This window comes from Lissotriton vulgaris, chromosome 9, assembly GCF_964263255.1.
Source record: "Lissotriton vulgaris chromosome 9, aLisVul1.2, whole genome shotgun sequence".
Taxonomy (NCBI): domain Eukaryota; kingdom Metazoa; phylum Chordata; class Amphibia; order Caudata; family Salamandridae; genus Lissotriton; species Lissotriton vulgaris.
In genome coordinates, this window is record NC_141697.1 from 59,322,111 (window position 1) to 59,344,926 (window position 22,816).

Consider the following 22,816-nt stretch of genomic DNA (forward strand, 5'->3'; position numbering starts at 1 on the left):
ACACTATGCCAAGCACAGATTTTTAGCTTACGTGTTTTAAGCCACCCCCTTAATTACATTGGCCACGCCCCTTTGAGAGACCCTTCATTCTTTTCGTCCCACTTAAAGCACTGGGTATCTCTTTTTTTTTATTAAACCCCCCCCCAACCTGCGTATTGGCAGCAGCCACGACTGTTCATAGTATAGTTCGCCGTCTCTGGGATGGCCTACAAGTCGCCACGTGGTCAGTAGAAGGTGCAGTGAGCACCTGAGTCCAGATCTCTGTACTGAAAGGCAGAAGGGGGATAGGATTTCTCGGTACAGGCGGCCAGGCTCTGGAATGTCTTATATTTGAGCAAGTGATCTCTTGAGCATCGAGGGACCACTGTGACCCTGGCTCTCGGTGCCCAGATCAGATAGTGGATACGGGGGAGGGCTTTTTCGAACTAGGTGCACCAAAGCTGCCAAGGTTTGTGTTTGCCTATGAGTGACATTTGCATGTTTTTGGTGTGATTATGTGTGATACTGTATTGTCATATATGTGACATTATGAGTGAAAATGCATCACATGCAGAATAAAACAGTTGACATGTAATAAGCTAACTACCAGAAATGGCATAGTTTTGTATAATATAATGATTTTGAAATTACCATAAAACACTCCAGAATGCAAAGTGATCTTGGGTTTAGAGTCGTAACTGGTGGATGGGGTCAGTCATGCAACCCTTAAGGCCACTTGACAACTACGTCATGGGCTTGTCACTTCGTATGACCCCGTCCCCACCTCTAGAGAGACACACCAAATTTCAAATATTGCTAATTGATCTGTGTGGCATGTTTTTGCAAACTGTGTGGCCTGCAGTCATTACCTTATCAGTGAAACTATGTTATTCTCAAAACATTATAATTCGATTGAAATAAAGGAAAGCTACATGTTGCAGAATTCATAATAACGTTGGGTGAATGCTCAGCACTAAGCAATCCATTTTGCAAGAATATCAGCAGGTAGCTCCTTCTTAATCAGGACATTTACTTAGCCCTTGAGGAACAAAGAGCTGCCCTCAGTGCATCTACACCTGGTGTGGAGATGAGTCTAACCATCACCGAAATCTCCACTCCTTGCACTCTGGACACCTTTCCCTCGTTGACCGTACAAGATCTTGAGCTCCTGCTAGCCAAGACTAAGTCCGGATCTCCTTTGGATTCCTGTCCTCTGAAGGTCATTAAACAATGTAGGGATACCCTCTTACCTCCTTTGGTGGAGATAATGAATCTTGCCATTAGAGATGGTATCTTCCCTGCAGAGTGGAAGAAGGCAGTAGTGAAACCCCTGCTGAAAAAGGCTTCCCTGGATCCGGGGGTTCTAAAAAACTTCCGGCCTATCTCCCTGCTCCCTGCTCCTGCCAAGATGCTTGAGACTCATCTCAACAAACATCTCGCCGCCTTTGTCGAAAGCTCTGGATGCTTAGACTCCTCTCAGCATGGATTCAGGAAAGAATTTAGTACTGAGTCAGCCCTCACCATCGTACTTGACAAGATCCGTACATCAGTAGATGAGGGCCAGACATCTCTCCTGGTCCTGCTAGATCTAACGGCGGCTTTCGACACCCTCTCCCCCTCGGTACTTACATCCCGGCTGAGGGAGGTGGGGGTGAAGAACGCAGCTCTTGATCTCTTGACCTCCTTTCTTACAGGGAGGGAACAAAGAGTCAAACTTGGGGAGTTTCTATCTCCATCCCGTCCGGTGCTATGTGGGGTTCCTCAAGGGTCTGCCCTCAGCCCGACCCTTTTTAATATCTATGTCACCCCACTGGCCAAACTTATAAGATCTTTCGGGATGGAGGTAGTCTCGTACGCAGACGACACTCAAATCCTCGTTTCTCTTCCCCATTCAGATGAACCAATCGCCTCCAAATTTAGATCTTGTATGGAGGCGGTCGGTAGGTGGATGGTTCTGAACTCTCTGAAACTGAATGGGGAGAAAACTGAGGTGATGGTGTTTGGGGGAAAAGAAAACATCTGGTCAGCCAACTGGTGGCCTGACTCCCTTGGTACTTGTCCCTCCCCCACATCCTCTGCTAAAAACCTCGGGGTGATAATAGATCCTGCCCTTGATCTAGGCAACCAGGTGAGCAGAACTGTCTCCACTTGCTGGGGCTTGATTCATACTCTCCGTAGGGTCAGGAAATTTCTTTCCCTCCAGGCAAGAAAACAGATAGCTGTCGCTCTCATCGGCTCGCGTTTGGACTATTGCAATGCGCTGTATGCAGGACTCAATAAAGGACAGCTGCAGCGCTTGCAGGTGGTCCAAAATGCCGTAGCCAGATTTGTTCTGGATATCCCCAGACGCTCTTCAGCCACGGCAGCCAGAAAAACCCTGCACTGGCTGCCGGTGGAACTGCGTATTCGGTTTAAGGTCCTGTGTATGACCTACAGAGCCATCGCTAAAAAGAGCGACACTGGAATTGGATCCATTATCTCCCACTATGTTCCCCGTAGAAACCTGCGTTCCTCCGGGAAGCTGCTTCTTGCAGCTCCCCGTGTACGGAAAGTCAGGTGGGGCGGTAGAGCCTTTTCCACTCTGGCTCCTAAGTGGTGGAATGAACTTCCTTTGGATCTGAGATCCCTTCCATCCCTACAGATTTTTCGCACCGCCTTAAAGACCTTTCTCTTCAAGCAAGCTTATGTCTAAGATTCTATGTCTCCCCTCTTGGTCCTTCCTGACCTTTTGCTAGGCGCCTTGATACCTTCGGGTTATTGTTCTGCGCAATACAAATTATTCTTCAATTCAATTCTTCAATCACATGAAGTGCTATAGAAATGCTACAATACAGTAACGGTAATAATATCGCATTCAGATGGCTGAAAGGCAGAGTGGGCCCGGCCAGGATTGTATCCTGTGACCTCCAGATTATGGACATGTCTTGGCAGCAGCGGCTACTGAGCCAGCTTCTCAAAGAGGATACACCACCGAACCAAATCTCATTCAAGCAACACGAATTTCAACCAATCTCGATGAAAAACAGACTCGGATATTAATAAGAAATGCAACACACCTTTAAAACGAAGGTCTAAAGCACATGACGTCAGTTCTGCTTAAAGTTACCTGGTTTCATGGGTAGTTGCACCTTTCTCCTGGAAGATTCTGCTTCTTGTACTCTGTGCGTTCTCGTTTCTCCGTTGTATTATTGTTCTGTTTTGCTCCACCTCTCTTCGGGGTCTCTATTGCCTCCTTCATGTCTAGTCCCTCTCTTATTCTCACACTCCTTCCTTGCTCCAACATCTCACTAAAGACACACTGTACAGAGATGAAACTGATAGTGCCCATGTTCTTGCGTCTTTCATCCCCACCTAATTTATGCTTCACTCTTTCTCGACCGCTGTTCAATCTCCAAACTTTTCCAGTTGGCTCATCAACTTTCCATTCTTGGTTGTAATTCCCTCTCCTCCGACGTGCATCTTTCTTCCCCTTCCCAAGTGCCCGTGTCGGTCTCTTCCTCCTCCCTCCCAGTATGGCCCATACCTCTCTTTTCCAGTATCATGCACTCTTCTTCTTAAAGCAAGGGAAGGTGGTAAGAGGCTCTACGCCAGAGAGGAGCTAAAGAGTCCTGCGGACGGCGACCCTTAATCCCCTCAGACCAACACTTGCCAAATCCAGGCCATTTCCATTGCTTCCTGGTATGGCACAGTATACTAAAATGCGTAGTGTCACGCGTGATGCGTGACCTTTGGCATGCCGACAGTGCCCGGGTACATGTGTACTGTCGGTGTAAGTGGGGTGGGGATTGGAGATGCTCTGGGTCACTGTGCTCAGGGGGAGGAGTTGTCTGTACAGGCTTCGTGGCTGTGGGCATTTGGTGTGTGGAATGTCAATAATGACACCCTCTGCCTGTCCAGGCGGGTGGATGAGCGAGGGGCGGGGGGAGGCGAGGAGGGGAGGGAGGGGGAGTTAGAGAGTGCCCGAAAGGGCATCTCACAACACAGCACCAAGGTATTGTTACTAACCAGCCTTCTGGTTCTCCAGCTGCGGCCAGCGCCACGAGGCCGCCTCACTGGCGTTAGTGCGCTGTAAGTGTAATATTTAGTACAGTAATTTCCTGGAAGTCTTCTCACAGAAACACTTGTCGCGTGAAGCCTAGAAAGATGCTGTATGTGTCGCACTGACGACCAACACACAGGGAGCAGAGTACAAAGCGTTCCTCCCGTTCCCTCCGCCTCTGCTCTTGCCACCTTCACCGACAGGCGGTGCTTCCATTAGTGCAGGTGATCGGAGATCCGAGGGGCCCACTAAAACTAGGTTATTGCATTTCTTTCCTTGCACCAGGTCCAGGGCCCCTGACACACTGGCTATCCTCCTCTCTGTCTTCGCCTCTTTACCCAGCCTCCCCACAGGCTCACCCTCTCGCGCTTCCCTTCTTCCCAGTGTGTCCCTCCTGCTCGCCTCGTCTTCTTCGTGCTCCACCGTTCTGTAGGAGAAAGGGGGCGGGGGGGGGGGGGGGGGTGCGGGGGTCTGACCCAATACGCACCTTGATTTAACACCTCTTCCCCACATCTCCCCTCCCCCCAACAGACCCCAGACACCAATGTCACACCATATCACACCATAATGTTCGTCGTGGGGGAGGTAAACGTGTCATTTCTCCATCCTTTGGCACCCTGTCCTTCTTGCTAGAGAGTCTAATGTCCAACTTTCCTAACAGGCTGTGTTTGTTTTTAAAATGTAAAAATAAGCCCTAGCTAGATAGTAAGAAATACAGCGTGTAGCGCCGAACTGTTTCTAGGCGCTGGCATGGTACTTACTTTATTGAAACACCCGCCTGGGTTCTTCTGAAACAATGACCTGAACTCTTAAAATGCCATTCTTAAAATACTCTGCCCCTCCTCCCAACTTGGAAACTAGTGTGTGTGTGTGTGTGTGTGTGGGGGGGGGGGGGAGGGGGGTAGGGGGTTGGATGGTGGGGGTTGAGGTGAGTGGGGAGCCTAAGTGCTGCAAACACATGGCCTAGGTTGTGGGCCGCGGCCCTCAGACCTCCTCTTTGAACCCTGGTAATGCATACGTGTTCTGTAGAGTGCTATGAAACTGTACATACGGAGGGAGCAAGCGCTACATAAACACTAGTGTTGTTTTAGCAAAGCGCAGCACGGCCTAGCATTGCGTACCACAACAAAACAAAACATAATATACCACACCGCAACAACACTTCACACCCTGCTACCATCGACGCTAGCACAACACCATGTCATCACCATAACCTCACCAGACGGTACCACCAGGGCTTTAATTGGGCCGGGTCCTACCGGTTGTTCAGCACCGGCAGTTCCAAAAGCCAGGTGCTGAGACGGATCCCTATTGGGCTCTCATTTTTGCCCTCACGCTTATGATGAGAAACATCCTAACTCGGCAGCAGCGCCCCCCTTCGCTGCCTTTGATGTAACTTCAAAGAGGCGCGTTAAAAATCTTTCACAGTCTCAGCATTTCAGCACCGAAGCATTTCAATATTATATACAAGGAAGCCATTGTTGTTGCTTATTTATCTTATGCAACTAACAACCATTGGCAAAGCCAATACTCTTGGCTTGTTGTAGGTGTAATGTTACTTGTTGTATAATATATATATATATATATATATATATATATATATATATATATATATATATATATATATATATATATATATATATATATATATATATATATATATATATATATATATATCTGGATACAATGACAGAAACAGCAAAATACCAGTCGGGTGGCACACTTTGCTAAGCACAGATTTTTAGCTGAGGTTTTAGACCACGCCCCTAATTACACAGGCCACGCCCCTTCGATAGACCCCTCCAGTTTTTTGGTCCGACTTAAAGCCCTGAGCAGCACCACATGACACTACTTCAAAGTACAACCCCTACAACATAACAACTGACCAGTGCCCCAAAGCAAGCTTGTGGTAAAACAGCTACGTATCGAGGTAAAGAGTCTTCTTCAGACCTCTAGGCCTCGGTGCCGCTGCACCTTCTGCACCATTGATAGATACGACCCTGGCAGGCTCAGGTGTAAGGAGACTCGGACATAGAGAACGCAGACATACGCAGACTATTGGGGGACAGACATGGAGCACACAGACATGTGGAGAGTGAGACAGCCAGGCGACACAGACATGTGGAGACAGGCACAGAAAGGCTCAGGCTCCGGAATAATTCAGGCACAGGAAGAAACAAACATGGGGTGACACAGACAACAGGTAACAGCAGTGCACTCGCATGAGTCAGACAAGGGGGTACAGGGGCATGCGGAGAGACAGCTGCAGCAAGACAGGCTCAGAGACCAAGACACGGAGAGACAGACAGAGGGAGACACAGGGAGACATGGGGAGACACAGACAGAGGGAGACACAGACAGAGGGAGACCCAGGGAGACATGGGGAGACATGTGGAACAGAAGCGGGGTGACACAGGCTGACAACAGGAAGACTAAGGGCAGAAACAGGTACAGGGAGACGGAGACACAGGAGAGAGACAGAGGGAGACACAGACCAGAGGAGAGACAGACCAGAGGAGACACAAAGACACTCTGAAGACACAGAGGCTAGAGGAACATGGAGACATGGACACAGGAGAGAGAAACAAGGACAGAGGGAGACAGGCAAGGGGAGACACAAGGAAGACTCAGAGGATAGAGGGACAGGGAGAAATGGAGACAGGAGAGACATGGATAAACAGAGAGAGGGAGACACAGCCAAGGGGAGACACACCGAAGACTCAGAGGATACAGCCACAGGGAGACATGGATATGGTAGAGACAGGTATGGACAGACAGAGAGAGACACACTGAAGTCTCCGAGGATAAAGACACAGGGAGACTTGGACACAGGAGAGAGAGAGAGACAGGGTTAGACAGACAGAGGGAGACACAGGAGAAACTCTGTATAATCAGACAGGAGAAACAGGCACGGGAGAGGTAACGCATGAGCAGGGAAGAGGACAGCAGGAGCAGCCAGGCAAGGAAGAGCAGGGACAGGGGGCACAGCACTTGGACACTCCCGACAGGAAACCCCTCATCCACCCGGCAGCGAACGCCCCAGCAACCTCACAGTGCTACGAAACAAGAGCAATGCGAGAAGAGCGCTATTCGAATCCAAGCCACATCGCATCCCAGCCAGAGGAGGGAAGGTAAAGGGACTCACCGAAGGAGTGGATGCAGGACTCCAGCAGCTCCTCCAGGCTGGCCCCCTTGGCCAGCTGTCCCAGCGGCGCGCCCATCTTGCACGGTGTGACCTGCGGCAGCTTGGGGTGCGAGGCGCAGTGGATGATCTGCTTCAGCTCCAGGGCCAGTTTAGGGATGGTGCTGCCGCTGGTGGCGGGCCTCCTGCGGGAGAGAGAGAGACCCCAAGTGAGGAGCGAGGAGGGGGGCATCAGCCAGGGCGCGGGAGGGCCGGGGAGCCAGCCGGGAGAAGGGAAAGGAACATCAGCTGCACGAGAGATAAGAGAGCTTTCCTCCAGGGGAAGAGATAACCCCCTCCTTCCCACTCAGCAAGAGAGGGAACAAACAAGACACTCTCTGTTACAGTCATTTCATATGCAAATGGGAACCTAGGAAAGCTTCACGGGCCCGTGGCGACGGGGAGGGGCTTCTAGAGCAGGGGCTGGAGGGGTGTCTGATGAGGCCCTTTGAGTAGGGGTGTCTGATGAGGCCTCTAGAGCAGGGGGTGTCTGATGAGGCCTCTAGAGCAGGGGGTGTCTGATGAGGCCTCTAGAGCAGGGGGTGTCTGATGAGGCCTCTAGAGCAGGGGGTGTATGATGAGGCCTCTAGAGCAGGGAGTGTCTGATGAGGCCTCTGGAGCAGGGGGTGTCTGATGAGGCCTCTGGAGCAGGGGGTGTCTGATGAGGCCTCTAGAGCAGGGGGTGTCTGATGAGGCCTGTAGAGCAGGGGGTGTCTGGTGAGGCCTCTAGAGCAGGGGGTGTCGGGTGAGGCCTCTAGAGCAGGGGGTGTCTGATGAGGCCTCTAGAGCAGGGGGTGTCTGATGAGGCCTCTAGAGCAGGGGGTGTCTGATGAGGCCTCTAGAGCAGGGGGTGTCTGATGAGGCCTTTAGAGGAGAGGGTGTCTGACGAGGCCTCTAGAGCAGGGGGTGTCTGGTGAGGCCTCTAGAGCAGGGGGTGTCTGATGAGGCCTCTAGAGCAGGGGGTGTCTGATGAGGCCTCTAGAGCAGGGGGTGTCTGACGAGGCCTCTAGAGTAGGGGGAGTCTGACGAGGGCTCTAGAGCAGGGGGTGTCAGATGAGGCCTCTAGAGAAAGATAGTGTCTGGTATGGGGATGTCTGATCAAGTCTCTAGAGGAGGAATTGTTTGATGAGGCCTTTTGATCAGGGGATTTCTGAAGAGGCCGCTAGAACAGGGGACGTCTGACGAGGTCTGTAGAGAAGGGGAGTGTTTGAGCAGGGGGTGTCTGATGAGACATGTAGAGCAGGGGATGTCTGTCCCAGCCCAATCCAATCCCAAAGACATTTCCCAAGCAAGTCTGTTCTGTTCGGCTCTGCTATCACTATCTGAATATTAGGGCTATGGATCCATTGGTTACTATTAAACTGGGAAATAGAAACATCTGTTAGTTACAGAGCTTAGATCCAGCAGCAGTGTGGTATGGAGCCTTATGTAAACAAGCAATGGCAAAGCCAATGTGTCTCGCGTATGCAAGAGCTATTGGCTTTGCCAATGTGTTTTAGCCATGTTGTACACCAGCATGTTAGTGGCATAGAAGACAGTGGCGTGAAGTGTCGTAAGGTGGAATGGCGAAAAGTGGAGTGGCATAGAGGGCCGTGTATTGGAGTGGAGTTGTGAAGAGTGGTGTAGAGTGGAGTGGTGTAGAGAATAGTAGTAAGATGAGGTTTGGGATGAGTAAAAGGAAGGGATGGAGGAGGGAAGCGTCTCAAGAAGGAGAATAGGGAGATCATAGTAGGTAAAGCCGTTTGGGATGAGTCAAAGGAGGGGTGCATGAGGGAAGAATTCAGAAAGGGGTTTAGAAAGAGGTTTGGGGCGAGTCAGGAGGGATAGAGGAGGAAAGAGTCCAGAAAGGGTTATTTTGGAGATGTTCGTAGAAGAATGAGGTTTGGGATGCGGTAGAGGAGAGAACGAGAGAGGTATAGGGTGGGACAGAGTAGTGCATTGGAGAGAGTGAAAAAAATGGTTGTGCATATGGGCACACCTCGTGTATAAGCAAAGGGGCAGCAGGTCACATGCGCTGGTAACACCAGCATCACTTAGAGGTGGGCTTGGATCACACACACACACAACCACACCACAGGACTGCAGCCTGCAGAAACTTAATCTACCGCAGCACGCGTGCGACACACGTCTATTAGCACAGACTGCATAGAAGATGCTGCAGGCTGCAACACGTGCACCGCAGTCGCAGCACCCCTATGAAGGTGAGTCGAGAAACGTCATCCATCTGCTTCTGGCCAAATTCTTTGCTCTTTGACCCCAGAACCGGAAGCACATGTGGTCGGTGTGGCCCAGGCCAACCTCCAGCCTTCTGTCTGGCAGTCTCTGTATATCATGACATCACACGTGTTATCAGCTACACGCACCCACATGCCCCAACAGACCCGATTCAGGCGGGAGACTCCTGATTTTTTAGGCCAAAACTGGATTCCTTTTAGGGGCTCCCACCTGAAATTCCATTTGCTTCAATGAACATCAATGAGGATAATGAAGTCCCCCGATTTCCCCCCCAAAACCTCACCCCTACTAGTTTCAAAATGGTGGCATGTTGTGGCTACCCATGATCTATAATTGAAACCAGGGCTTTAAGTGGGCCCGGTCCCGCCGGTGCTCAGCCCCCTCCAGGTGAAAAAAAATCTTAACTCTGCAGCAGTTTTTTTAATTGTTTTATTTAATGCGATTTTATATAGTGCGAACATTCACACTCTCAATTTCAGAACTGAAGGATTGTCATATTATATTCAACTTAGCCATAGTTGTTGCTTATGCAACTAACAACCATTGGCAAAGCCAATAGCTTTGGCTTGCTGTAGGTGTATGCTATTCGTTGTATTATATGTCTGGATGCAATCACAGAAGCAGCAAAATACAAGTCAGGCGGCACGCTATGCCAAGCATGGATTTTTCGCTTACATGTTTTACGTCACGCCCTTAATTACATTGCCCAGGCCCCTTTGAGAGACACAACCCCCCGCCCCCTAGTTTTTTCATCCCACTTAAAGCTCTGGTTGAAACCCTCTAGAGTGACCAGAAATAAGGGTGTGCTTTGATGTATCATAGGAGACGAAAAATTCGATTTTCCAGCGTTTCTCACATGCTGAGCTGAGGCTGTCGGTGTGCAAGTTTCAGTCTCTGAAATGCGAAGGGCTCGCTGCAGGCCTAGCAATAAGCAAGCTCACAGCACAGGCATAGCTTAGTCAGCGAGATTCAGGGGCTGTGAATCTCACATTTCCCAACTAAACAAGTGGGAAAACCAACTCAGACACAGGAGACCCGATTCTGGGCCCACAGACCCAACCACCAAGCCAAGTGGGCATTTATTTGAGGGGGTGTCGTACTCCAAACACCCCCCTGAAGCTACGCCCCTGAGCAAGCTCACACTGTGCGCCAGCCAGGAGGGTGGCGTCAGAATTCACTTCGAACTGGTCTCCTGGGGTCTGTCCGGGGAGATTTCTGAAGGGCTGGGGGCGGAGTTTCAAATGAAAGGTCAACAAAAAGCTACATGAAAGTGTTAAAAGCGACGACTGCCCGCGTCACTTCTAATCAGTGTATGTACGTGGCTAGCGAGCTGGATCGCAGCCAGACGGCGGGGCTGACAGGAAGGGCGCGCTGTCACGTGACCGGAAACCATGCGAGGCAACATTTCACCTAACAGGCGGTCCCTCGATAACCACTTCCTGTTCTGTCTGTGCCTACCTACAGTACACATATGGGTCATGGATCTCAGCTCTCACACCGTGAGTGTATCTGGCGGCACTTATCTGATCACACCAGGGTCTGATAACACCAGTGAGACATCAGTTACTTTGATCTGTTTCCAACTTGCCGAGATTTGGGAACATAGAAGAGAGGGAAGTCAAACTATAGAGAGCAAAGGAATTTCCTTACTGCATTGAACTATAGGACTTTATTAGAGAGGTATAATACAATTATTTTGTGCTTTGGAAACTGCGCGGCTCCCTGACTAATCTGCGGTTTGGCTTGAACGTGCCCCACTCTCTATTTAAGCAAACAGTAGAAACAGTCTAGGGGGTTCAGCTAGTCATCCCTGCCTTCTGTAAATAGACACAATGCTAGTGGACAATGTTTTCAACATGCCTAGCTAGAGAAAGTGTAGTATTATTAGCAGTGGAAGTGCCGGTACTCACAGGTACTGAGTACCGGAGCTTCTGATTTTTTTTTCCTTTTGGGTGCTAGAACTTCTCCAGGACTGAGGACAGTACTGGTACTCACTGGGGTAAGTAAGGCATTGGGCAAAACGGTGATGTGCGTATGACCATTTTCCTGTGAGGAGCCAATACTAAAAAGCATGAGGCATGACATTGCCCACAATGCTGCAGTGCGGCATGAAGGAAGGCAGCCCCTTTAAAAGGAGCCATACTCTTTGGTGCCCACATCCTCAGAAAAGAGAGGGCGGACATTTCCAGTAGGTTGACCAACTGCCATGGGTGCAAATTCAGGATGGCAAGTGTAAAAATTCGGGACACGGTCAAAATTCAGGACAAAAATTCAGAACAGGAGGTGAAAATTCAGGACAAAACTTCGAGACAAAAGGTACATTTTACAGACACATCAGAGGAGGTTGTGCAATAGTATATGAGTAAGCCTAAACGTTCATCCATTTGCAAACCTATCCATCATGTATACTTCCATCCATCATTTCACTCATCCATCCCTCCAGCCAAACTTTAACTCATTCATCCATCCACCCTTTCACCCTATCCATCCGTACACTCATCCATCCACTCTTCCACCTATCCATCCACTCATCCATCCAGCCATTTACCCTTTCACCTATCCTTTCACTTACTCATCCATCCACCCAGTCACTCATCCTTCCACCCATTCACCTTTTCAGTCATCCATCCATCCTCCCTTTCTCTCTCCATTGACCCTTTCATTTAGCTATCCTTCCTTCCATCCATCCACCCATCCTTCTACTCATCCACTCATGAATCCATCCATTGACCCGATCGCTCATCCATCCTTTCACTAATCCATCCACCCATTCACTCGGCCACTGTTTCACTCATCCATCTTTCCTTTCGCTCATTATCCATCCATTCACCCTTTCATTCATCCATTTACCCTTTCACTAATCCATCCAGTCATCCACCCATCCCTTCACTTACTCACTGGCCCACCTTTTCATATAAATTATGAGACCAGCCTTTGTCTGCAGAGTTGCATACAGAAGAGGCCCACTGCATGCAGTAACACTCCAAACTGGCCCATTGTCATTCTGTATGTGGCAATCAACCACAGATGTTAAAATGTTAAATGTCGTATACTTGTAAAGCGCACTGCTGCCCCAGCAAAGGGGGGTCCCAGTGCTGTATACCGCTGGGGAACCCATCCTGGCTTTCCCTGTGTGATGGTCCCTCCTGGGCATCTCCAAGGTGAAGACAAGCATCCCCGGCGCTGATGGGGCCGTTAGTAGAGATTAAGCAAGCTATTGCCCAGAGTTGCTGAGTGGGACCCATGGTTGGAGTAGGCACCGAGGCGAGAATTATCGAGTTCGCTGACCATGGCCCAAGACCCTGCATTGTAAAAAAGGGTTCCAAAGACAACCGGTAACCAAAGACCCTTTTATGTTGCCCGGCGGTATCGCCTCTATGACCCACCAATATTAATCAATGAAGAAGCAGGCGCTGGAGACTGGAAGGCAGGAAACGAGGATTTTATTCTCTCCGGAGGAGAACACATCAATTCAGACAGCAAGTATCGTCACGAGGTGCTCTACCCACATCTCTGAGGCCTGGCCTCTTATACTAGGGTTTATGACCTTTATTGCACATAGCACATTCTTGCAACACTTTAGTACTAAAAAGAACATCCTCGGAATCTCCCCTGTAGGCCCGTTCCCACACACATTTACAGTTGGATTCCCCACCCCGGTCACAACAGGTGATGGTTGTCGCACAGCAGGGCATTCCGCCGATTCACGGAATGCATGGGGTTTGATCGGATCTCATGGGGTGGGGGCTTTGATCGGTTCGGGGGTCTTTTGATGGGGAGGGGAAGCTTCCTACTGTACGGGGTAATAAACAGTATCCGCAGAGCCAGGTGGCGGCCTGGGAACAGGGAAGACAAACGGGGACACAGGAAAAGGGGGTTTGCATCAAAAGGGTTTGAGGCCATGAAAGGAATGAGGGGAGGTGTCGCGCTGGGAACAGGATAGGATTCCGTGGTGAAGCTGCGCTGGAGAGGGGTTTATGACCCAAGGCATGAGAGAGCGGGGGTTGTCAGCGTGCGGGGGAATGCTTGCGAGGTTAAGAGAGAGAGAGACGCGCTGGCTATTAGCGAGGGGCAGGGAGGCCATGGTGCTCAAAATGGCTGCCGCTTACGCGCACGAATGGGCTTGGAAAAGGGGCAAGATGGCGCCGATAATGTTCACCAAGTTTGTATTTATTTTCAACAGTCCTCCCTTTAACATTTCCAAGACATCTTGCTGGCCTATTTCCCATCTACACCTATATGCAGCGGTCATAAGTAAGGGAGAGGGGACTTAGGCGAAAGAACTGTACATAAACATCACATTATAAACATCATATTGAAAAATCTCATCATTTAGTAGGCGGGTTCATCGTTAAGTGGTTGCAGAAAAAGTCATCGTAATGCAATATCAGACTAGAATTATGTAGCGAGGGCGTTGGGTACAGATCATAGAATAAGAACTGGTAAGTTATCATATAAGTAAGTCCTTTTTGTATACGGCGGGTGCATAGTCAGTCCAATGGTGGTTGGGAGAGAAATGAGATACAGTAAAAATATATATATATCAGAGTTCTCGTTGTCCTTTGTCGTCTTCTGTCGGCACTGTTGAGCACCTGGATTACCTATCAACAGAAATGTTCATGTGGATTGAGTCGTTGGAGGTCTGCGGGCAGGGGTACATTTTGTCTTGTTTCGCCAGGCCTCATAGGAGCAATGCGTTACGGTTTTGGAGCAGGTGCACTTTCTTTTGTAGCACAGAGCATAGATTTGCAATGGAAAATGCAATTGTTCCAGAATTGTGAGGTCTGTTCGTTTCTTGAGTCTCTGTGGTGGGCATTTCCTGTTGCTTCCATCATCTTCAAGGTGCTTGGTAGCGGGCAGAACCACAGACTTTGTTTATCTTTTCTTCGGGGGCGACCCTTGGTGGAGTTCTAGGTCACCGTTCTGGGATTTAACATAGTTCGTGGTCTACTTAGTCGGAGCTCCCTCCCTTCTGACGCAGGGAGTACTCTTCTCTGGGTAGCTCAGTAGGATTTGGAGGAACTTGGGAGTTCGGGTGGAAAGGTGCGGGTGTGAACAGTCCTTATGGTAGGTCGGAGGAGGAGGGGATGGAGCAAGGCCAAGTCGGGAACAGATCGGGGGGACGGAGGGTATGCGACAGGCGGGTCCGTAACCATGTTCAGAGAGCGGGGACTCTTTGGCACACGTTGATCATAGAGCAGGGGCTTCAGGTCAGCCCTTTCCTTAGCTTTGTTTGAAACAGTGCCCCGTCCTGCGACTCCTTACTGCTGTGGTCTCGCCTCGGCCTCCGTCGCTGATGTTCCACAATCCGCAGTCAGGCCGCGTGCTCCCACATCCGGTCTCTTTCTCCTCCGACAGTGATACCCTTAAATGAGTGTTGAAAAGACAGTCTTTAGAGATTTTGCAGAAAAAGGTAATTACATAAATCTATTTCTCTCCCAACACCAAGCAACTGGGGTAAGCATTCGCTACATTGGAGATTCTTGCGGCTAACGTATAAACAATTGATGATGGATTTGCTGGATTCCTTACAACTTCCTTTTGTTGGCTAATTCTTTGAGGCTTTGATGATTATTACGTTCATTTGTCATATGTCTATTATAGTAGATGTCAGTTCTTCTTGGCAGAGACCCATTTCCCTAGTACGAGTCTTGCAAGGCTAGGCTGGTCTTCAGGGCCTTGTATTTTACAAAAAGTGCAACGTGCTATTCACCATAGTCTGATAGGCATCCTTCTGAGGGATGAACATAGGCTAAACAAGTCTTCATCACATCAAAACATCTTATTTTCAGCAAGGCTTACAGCAACAAGGTCTTTCGATTTTCGATCTAATTTTTAACTTTGCATACATCTTTCTAACTTTCTATATAAATCCTCGCAACCTGGTTACTACAAAAACTCGGGGGGTGGTTTGCGATAATTATTAAACTTATCCTCGGGGAAGGTGGGATCTTATGAAAAACGATTAGGGACACAGCGAATCGGAGCGAGGGGCGTTTTTCAAGTTCTCGTTCAGGGCAGCTGATACCAAACTGGGGGCATTTTGGGTAGATGGGGGTGTCTCGATCATTTCTTACAGCTTGGGGTACGGAGACAATTTTCAATGGGGATGGTCGCATTACCACAGACACATTTTATCATAGAAGCCACTGACAAATAGTTCCCTGAGAGTGGGTCAAATTTAGGGAACCTTAGTCGTCTTACCTGTCCTTTTCCTATCGGTCAATTTAAATTTCATCCATATTTTAGTAGAAAAGGAGAGGTAGTAATGTGGTACCGATACAATTTTATGTAGGACAAATTTGTGCAAATACTTGTGGTATTTGGGGCCAATCAGGAGGTGCACCAGGTTCGCCAATTAGGTGCCAGTTGCTAGGAAGAGGGAAAGTGTGGAGGGGTGGAAGAGTGAGAGAGAGAGAGAGAGAGAGAGAGAGAGAGAGTAAGAGAGAGAGAGAGAGAGAGAAAAAGAGACAGACAATAGGCCAAACAGTACACGTGTGACATGGGAATGACCGTGTATTGTTTGGGCTATTCAGTGCGTTACCTAACGTTTAGACGTTTCGGGTCTGTGTCAGGATGTAGAAAGCATGCAGTTTTGGGACAGAAGAACATTAGATCAGGAAAAAAGGTCGTGCATTGGGTAGAGCGTCCTTGTTGTGCCGTTTTGCAGCGCTAGTCCGTCTTCATGCATCGGGCGTGACGTGGTTCCAGATCCCTTATGATACTCTAATCGGGATTCTAATGTAACCTGCAGAGGGAAAAAGGGGGAAAAAGGGGAGGTAGGGGGACAACATTCGAACACATCAAATGTATGGGCACGAAAGTCCTTTACTTACCACATACTCGTACTTATCTCTTCGGGATATAATCCCTTAGGGTTTTGGTTTTCTAAAGTCATGGGGGCAGGCAATGTGATAGGTGGTTTATGGGGAGGTTCGAGGATGGCATTAAGGATCGTGTGTAGTGAAAAACGCTAAAAAAGAGGAATCAGAGGTGCCTAGCGCGAGGTACCCGGTTTTGTAGATGTATCCGGCCATCGGGATCCCTAAATCATTCCCAAAGCTGTGATGTTCTAAGGCATATCAGTTCTTCGTTCAACCCTGTACCTTAGTACCTTCGACCACCATATCTTTGTAACATTTTATCAATTACACCGTTTTACTTTACCCATTTTCAGAAGTCGAGGTCCTTCTTCATACGTCAGTTCCTGAGCTTAGTCGCATATCTTGGAGGCAGTGTATCATACCTTTGATTCGACCATCAACCCAGGGCCGAACAACCATTTCTCGGATAACCTTAAAAAAAGAGCAGAGCAGTTGCGCACAGAAAAACCCTCCCACCGATACCCGTATTTACAAAAGTATGCGATGTCTATCCATAGCTTTTTAAGACCTTTATTTGTAGAATTATTCAGTACGTAAAATGTGAGAGCGCAATTCATATTTTGGCCTGATATGTCGTCGATGGAAGCACATACAGTAGGGGTTATTTTGTAGCACAAGAACATGTAAAAAAGGTCTAATTAATTATTTGCAAGTAACCAAAAACATTTCATTGCGTGACGAAGGAATCAGGGGCATTTCAGTTCATAAAATTGAAACACAGTCAAGCTCATCGTAATCACATTTCCTAGATGTAAACCGCGGGTGTGCATCATAAGCGACGTTATGTATCAGTTACAACAAATATCAAAAATAAATTGTTCATTGAAATCAACATTTTACGGAACCCTTCTCAAATGTTCGCCAGGTGAACCCTCCTCCCTTTAACATCGAGTGCGCAATGGTTCGTATATATATATATCTTAGTACATCAAGTTTCATTAGCTAAGGAACACCACGAGGCATCCGTTAGTTTCCATTGATACCAGCGCCATTTTGGGCGAGGCCGGTTTAGTCCGGAAGTAGCATCAGGGGCAAAATATCCCCGACAATTGGCGGTTTGGACCAGAGTCCCTTTCGGCAGTTCAAAAGAAATCTGTGCTAACAGAGGGGCTGGTGGTGTGGACCGTCAATCAAGAGAGGGAGGGGGTAGAGTCTCTCTTACCGGGTCATGTTGATGTTCAGCCGGAACTTGCTCGAGTTCGTTAGCCCATAATGTTCCTGGGTGGTTCAGACGGAAGCTGATGCAGACACGAGAGCACCGCCATCTTGTTGCTGTGCCGTGGTTATTTCATTTGAGATCAATGCAACTGTTCCTCACCGGAAGCCTGAAGGGGCCGAGGGCTCTTGGGACTTTGATAGAATCTTCAAAGTCGAGGGGATGTTTGTCGATGGTGGGGGCTTGCGCCCAGGTGGGCAAGCGCCCGAGTTGCAATTTCGGACAAAGTTACTCCAGCGGCCTAGACCCGCCTTTCGAGGGCCCAGACGCCATTTTGAGACCCTGTGGCAGCCACCTTTGCCGTATCCATCAGGAGTGGAAGAAACTTCTTGTGATGGCGAAAGACAGAGCATCATGCTGCTGGAGCAGGACATTTTGGTTCGGGGCGCCAGGGTGCAGCAGTGGAGCCTTCATCTGGGGAGGTGAGGGAGGCTCACCCGTGCCGTCTCCCTCTCCCGGCGCATCCTACACCGTCCCTTGGAATCAGGGGCGCACATGATGACCACCCTACACCCCTGATTCCGACTCTTGGGGGACCACTGTACGTCCGGTGCTCCGTAAATATGCCCGTCGGACATTGTGTGTCCTGTACTATGCAAGTATACCAGCCGGGTCTTGTATGTCTTGTGCTGAGGAAATATACCAGCCGGACATTATATTTCCTGTGCAGCGTAGGTATATGGCCGTCGCCCGGCTGGAGGACGTCGGCGCCGGACCAGGGCAGGGAAGCCTCCTACCTGTGGAGGTAGAAGAGGCTCGTCCGCGTCGCCTCTTCCTCCCTGCCCACCCTGCATCCGTTCGATGGAGGAATTCGTGATGGCCGGACCAGGAGATACGAGGGAGGGGGCCATTTGCATCCGCCCCCTCCCTACTCGCGGCCCGGGGGACGCCATTTCTGGAAGGGCAGTATGGGAAGACCATTTCATTGCCTGCTGTGTGGAGTCTCCAGTACCTTCTCGCCAGCGATCTCTTTTTGGCCCATGGTTGCTGGCAGGCCCCGCCCCACACGTGCTATGTGTTTCGGATGGGCGGGACCATCGAACTGTTACATTGGAGGACTTCCGGAGTGAGCATAACATGTTTTGTATTTTTTTTTCTATTAGTAAAGTTTGTTTTAGAGAGAGTTCTACTAGTTATTCTATTTACTGTTGGTTGTGTGTTTTACCGTAATTAAATCCTAAGTTATATAATAGACGCTTGGCTTTCTTGAGTCTTTTCTCTAACGGGGGGTTGTTTACACTGACCTGCAGTTGTGTTTGTTTTTCAGAGTGGGGGAGCAACAGAGAGCAATCAGTCCCAGAACTCTAACATGTCGTTAAAATTGGTCTGACGAAATCTGTGCCACCGAGCATAATCAAACGGGGTGGTTCTATCTGTCCTGTCCGTACTAGTCTGATTGGTTTTTATTTCGTGCCTTTTCCCTTTCTGTCGGCCTGTCCTTTCTGTCGACCCTCCATTCCTACCTATGCTCTGCAAAATCGGACATTGGGCTTTCCAGTGCCCGAGACATTTACAGAAAGCACATTGGTTTTGTTTTAAATCTGTCCGTCCTGTGCGTAATGTCGGGGGATTACCTTCGGGTCGTTGTGTTCCGGGGTTGGCTTGTCGGCACATCCCTTTACACCGTTCGCTTTTCATGTCTACTCCTCGGGACTGTGCCATCGCTGGCCCTTCCCTTTGCCTACTAGACGTTTGGAGGGTTGTCCGTCGTGTCCCTTCACCTTCTCCGAATTCGTCGCCTTCCCTTCGTCGTGCGGCTTCTTTGCGCCACATACCGAGACTATCGAGCATAATAGGTGTTGTTTCATTCCTACGAAGGGCTATTTCTACTGTTTCTATTTTGTCGAGATCAAAGGATCCTCTCAGTGGCCACTGTCTTTCTCGGTCCTTTTTCGTATATTTATGCCACAGCTCACTATAGGCTATAGCAATTAATCCATGCTTCATGAACATGTCCTTATTAGGGGTGCCTTCCAGCGGAGCCGGATGGTTCATCTCTAATAAGCGGTCCGGGTAAAACAGGCTACTAACCAGTGGGGAGAAGACAGGCATGACGGATCACAATGGGATAATAGTCAGCACTACCTATCTTATCACTGCGCGCAAAGACTAGACAGAATATTTCTATTCTACGTTGTTTGCACGTAGTGAATACCTCATGAACCAATTCTGAGCGATCAATGTTAGGTCAAAAATAAAAAATCAATATGGTCAATGGGGAGAATAAGTAGGCTCGCAAAGGTTCGCGTCACCTACCCTTTCACTATCTGTAAAGAGGGGACCTATTTTTCCCTGTTTGCAGACAGAGAATCTCCAGAAAACAATCTATAACAGTTAATCAATGTTTAGGTCGAAAATAAAAAATCAATATGGTCAATGGGGAGAATAAGTAGGCTCGCAAAGGTTTGCGTCACCTACCCTTTCACTATCTGTAAAGAGGGGACCTATTTTTCCCTGTTTGCAGACAGAGAATCTCCAGAAAACAATCTATAACAGTTAATCAATGGGGGAGAAAAATAGGTCCGACGGGTGCGTACCTATCCTTCGCTGTTTATAAAGGGAGAGCCTGTTGTTTCTCCGTTTGTAGACAGTGAATCTCCAATAAATTAACAAAAAGTAATACAACAATTATCAATCACTTTCAATTATCTATCACTTTCGCAATTCGTCGTGTTTACACGACCTTACCCGGACCGCATGGACAGTTTCTCGTCTTCCGAATCCAGCGCCCGATCGCCCTCTTCTCTTCGTACTTCTCGTGGCACTCCTGATGGTTCCCAGTCAGGACCGTAGATCACTCGAGAGAGGTCTGTTCGGAACCAGTGAAGTTCGGATGATCGGCTGTCAGACGAGGGTCTATCGGACAGGGTACCTTCCGATCGTTGCAGTCGTTCACTCTGTCGTCGGGACCTCTCCCACTGGATCCACGAGTCGCTGATGGGCCCCACGTTTGGGACGCCAATTGTAAAAAAGGGTTCCAAAGACAACCGGTAACCAAAGACCCTTTTATGTTGCCCGGCGGTATCGCCTCTATGACCCACCAATATTAATCAATGAAGAAGCAGGCGCTGGAGACTGGAAGGCAGGAAACGAGGATTTTATTCTCTCCGGAGGAGAACACATCAATTCAGACAGCAAGTATCGTCACGAGGTGCTCTACCCACATCTCTGAGGCCTGGCCTCTTATACTAGGGTTTATGACCTTTATTGCACATAGCACATTCTTGCAACACTTTAGTACTAAAAAGAACATCCTCGGAATCTCCCCTGTAGGCCCGTTCCCACACACATTTACAGTTGGATTCCCCACCCCGGTCACAACAGGTGATGGTTGTCGCACAGCAGGGCATTCCGCCGATTCACGGAATGCATGGGGTTTGATCGGATCTCATGGGGTGGGGGCTTTGATCGGTTCGGGGGTCTTTTGATGGGGAGGGGAAGCTTCCTACTGTACGGGGTAATAAACAGTATCCGCAGAGCCAGGTGGCGGCCTGGGAACAGGGAAGACAAACGGGGACACAGGAAAAGGGGGTTTGCATCAAAAGGGTTTGAGGCCATGAAAGGAATGAGGGGAGGTGTCGCGCTGGGAACAGGATAGGATTCCGTGGTGAAGCTGCGCTGGAGAGGGGTTTATGACCCAAGGCATGAGAGAGCGGGGGTTGTCAGCGTGCGGGGGAATGCTTGCGAGGTTAAGAGAGAGAGAGACGCGCTGGCTATTAGCGAGGGGCAGGGAGGCCATGGTGCTCAAAATGGCTGCCGCTTACGCGCACGAATGGGCTTGGAAAAGGGGCAAGATGGCGCCGATAATGTTCACCAAGTTTGTATTTATTTTCAACACTGCCGCATCGGGAATCGAACCATGGTCCCGGGCCGACCTCTGCTTCCGGGTCTGCCGCCTCTAACCAGTGAGCCACACCACTCCACGGACAGACAGAATGCCAAATGGCAGGGTGGGGCTGCTCTTGTGGTCAGAGGAAGAGTGCAAGGCGGCCCCATCAGGGAGCTGAGGCTTCATGCAGGGAACAGTGCTGTTCCGTGCAATGCCCAAAATGATGGACAAAAGGCGTCCGTAACAGAGATCCTCACAGACAACGGACGTGAGGGCAAAATTATGGACCGTCCGTGAAATTTACTTGTGGTTGGTCACCCTAATTTCCCGGCAGGACCAAGTGAAGAATACAGAACTGGATTGTCGAGGAGGCCATCACCATCACCTTGTGTGTTTTGCTGGTCACCCTATGTGGGAAGGGTATGCCCAGATGAGGGTCCCGTGCTTACTGCCCCACTGGAGTCAAGCTATCCTGGCTGAAGACGGCTGATAGCCAGAAACCGGTCCTAGGATGCTTGATTCCAGTCCAGGGGAGACATGGCTTGGCAGTTCGGTCTGGACTGTTCCCATGAGGCACAGGGTCAAGACTGATTTACATATGGCCATGTCTGAACTCGGGTGGCGTGGTGAGCAAAAAAAACGATGGATTAAACCCAGATCTGTGACTGGGGGTGAATGTTTTGCCAATGTGCAACATTCCATCCATCACCAGGCAGCCATCATTAGCCAAGAACAGATTTGCAGCAGAATTCTTAAAAAATAAAATGTGTGCTCGTGTAACATAACTGGTGCTCATGTAAAGCGCTCCAATACCTGCAGGTCGATTTCGCGCTATAAAACTGTGCTAAAAAAACCAACAACAAAAACAGAGAGCCAGGAAGGAGTGAGTGAGCCATGAATGTTTTCCTACTCAAATGCAAACCTGATCCTTCAAGCACACATAAGGATACCTATGAATCACGTGAGGTCGGGGCATTAAGGCCTTTGAATTGGTCCAGTATTGGGGCCGGTTTTCATGTCCCTTGCGGGTGGTTGCCACTCTGTAGCACGGCCGGCATTTTCCCCCGAACTGGAAGTGAGGAGAGGACGTATAAAGGGAAAGAGGAGTAAAATAAGAAACTTAACCCGTTGCATGCTGATGACGGAACCGCTCCGCCATCAGCTGCAGTTGGGCTGTGCCGATGACAGAGCGGTTCCATCATGGCCCAGCCGCCATGCCTGCGCGGCGCGTTCTATTGAGCGGGGAGGGCCGTGACGCAACCGCTCCGTCACGAGCACAGCTCAACCGCGGCTGGTGACGGAGCGGTTCGGTCACCAGCATGCGGCCGCCGCGCGACCGCCCCGCCCTGTTAGCGCTGCGGCAGAATAGCCGCCGCAGCGAAAGGGTTAAAGAAGGGAACAGGCGCGGACTAGAGCTGCCACCTCCGTTAGAAAGAAAATACTGGCCATGTCT

At 49.4% G+C, this 22,816-nt stretch overlaps 1 protein-coding gene across 1 annotated transcript in view; it reads right to left on the reverse strand.

Annotated features, from left to right (window-relative positions):
* Nucleotides 1-22,816, reverse strand: part of RASGRP1 (RAS guanyl releasing protein 1) — a 306,300-nt gene that overhangs the window by 179,930 nt on the left and 103,554 nt on the right. Inside the window, exon 2 of the mRNA XM_086937025.1 lies at nucleotides 7,164-7,345. Within this exon, the coding sequence (XP_086793151.1) occupies nucleotides 7,164-7,345 (182 nt within the window). The remainder of the gene's footprint in view (nucleotides 1-7,163; nucleotides 7,346-22,816) is intronic.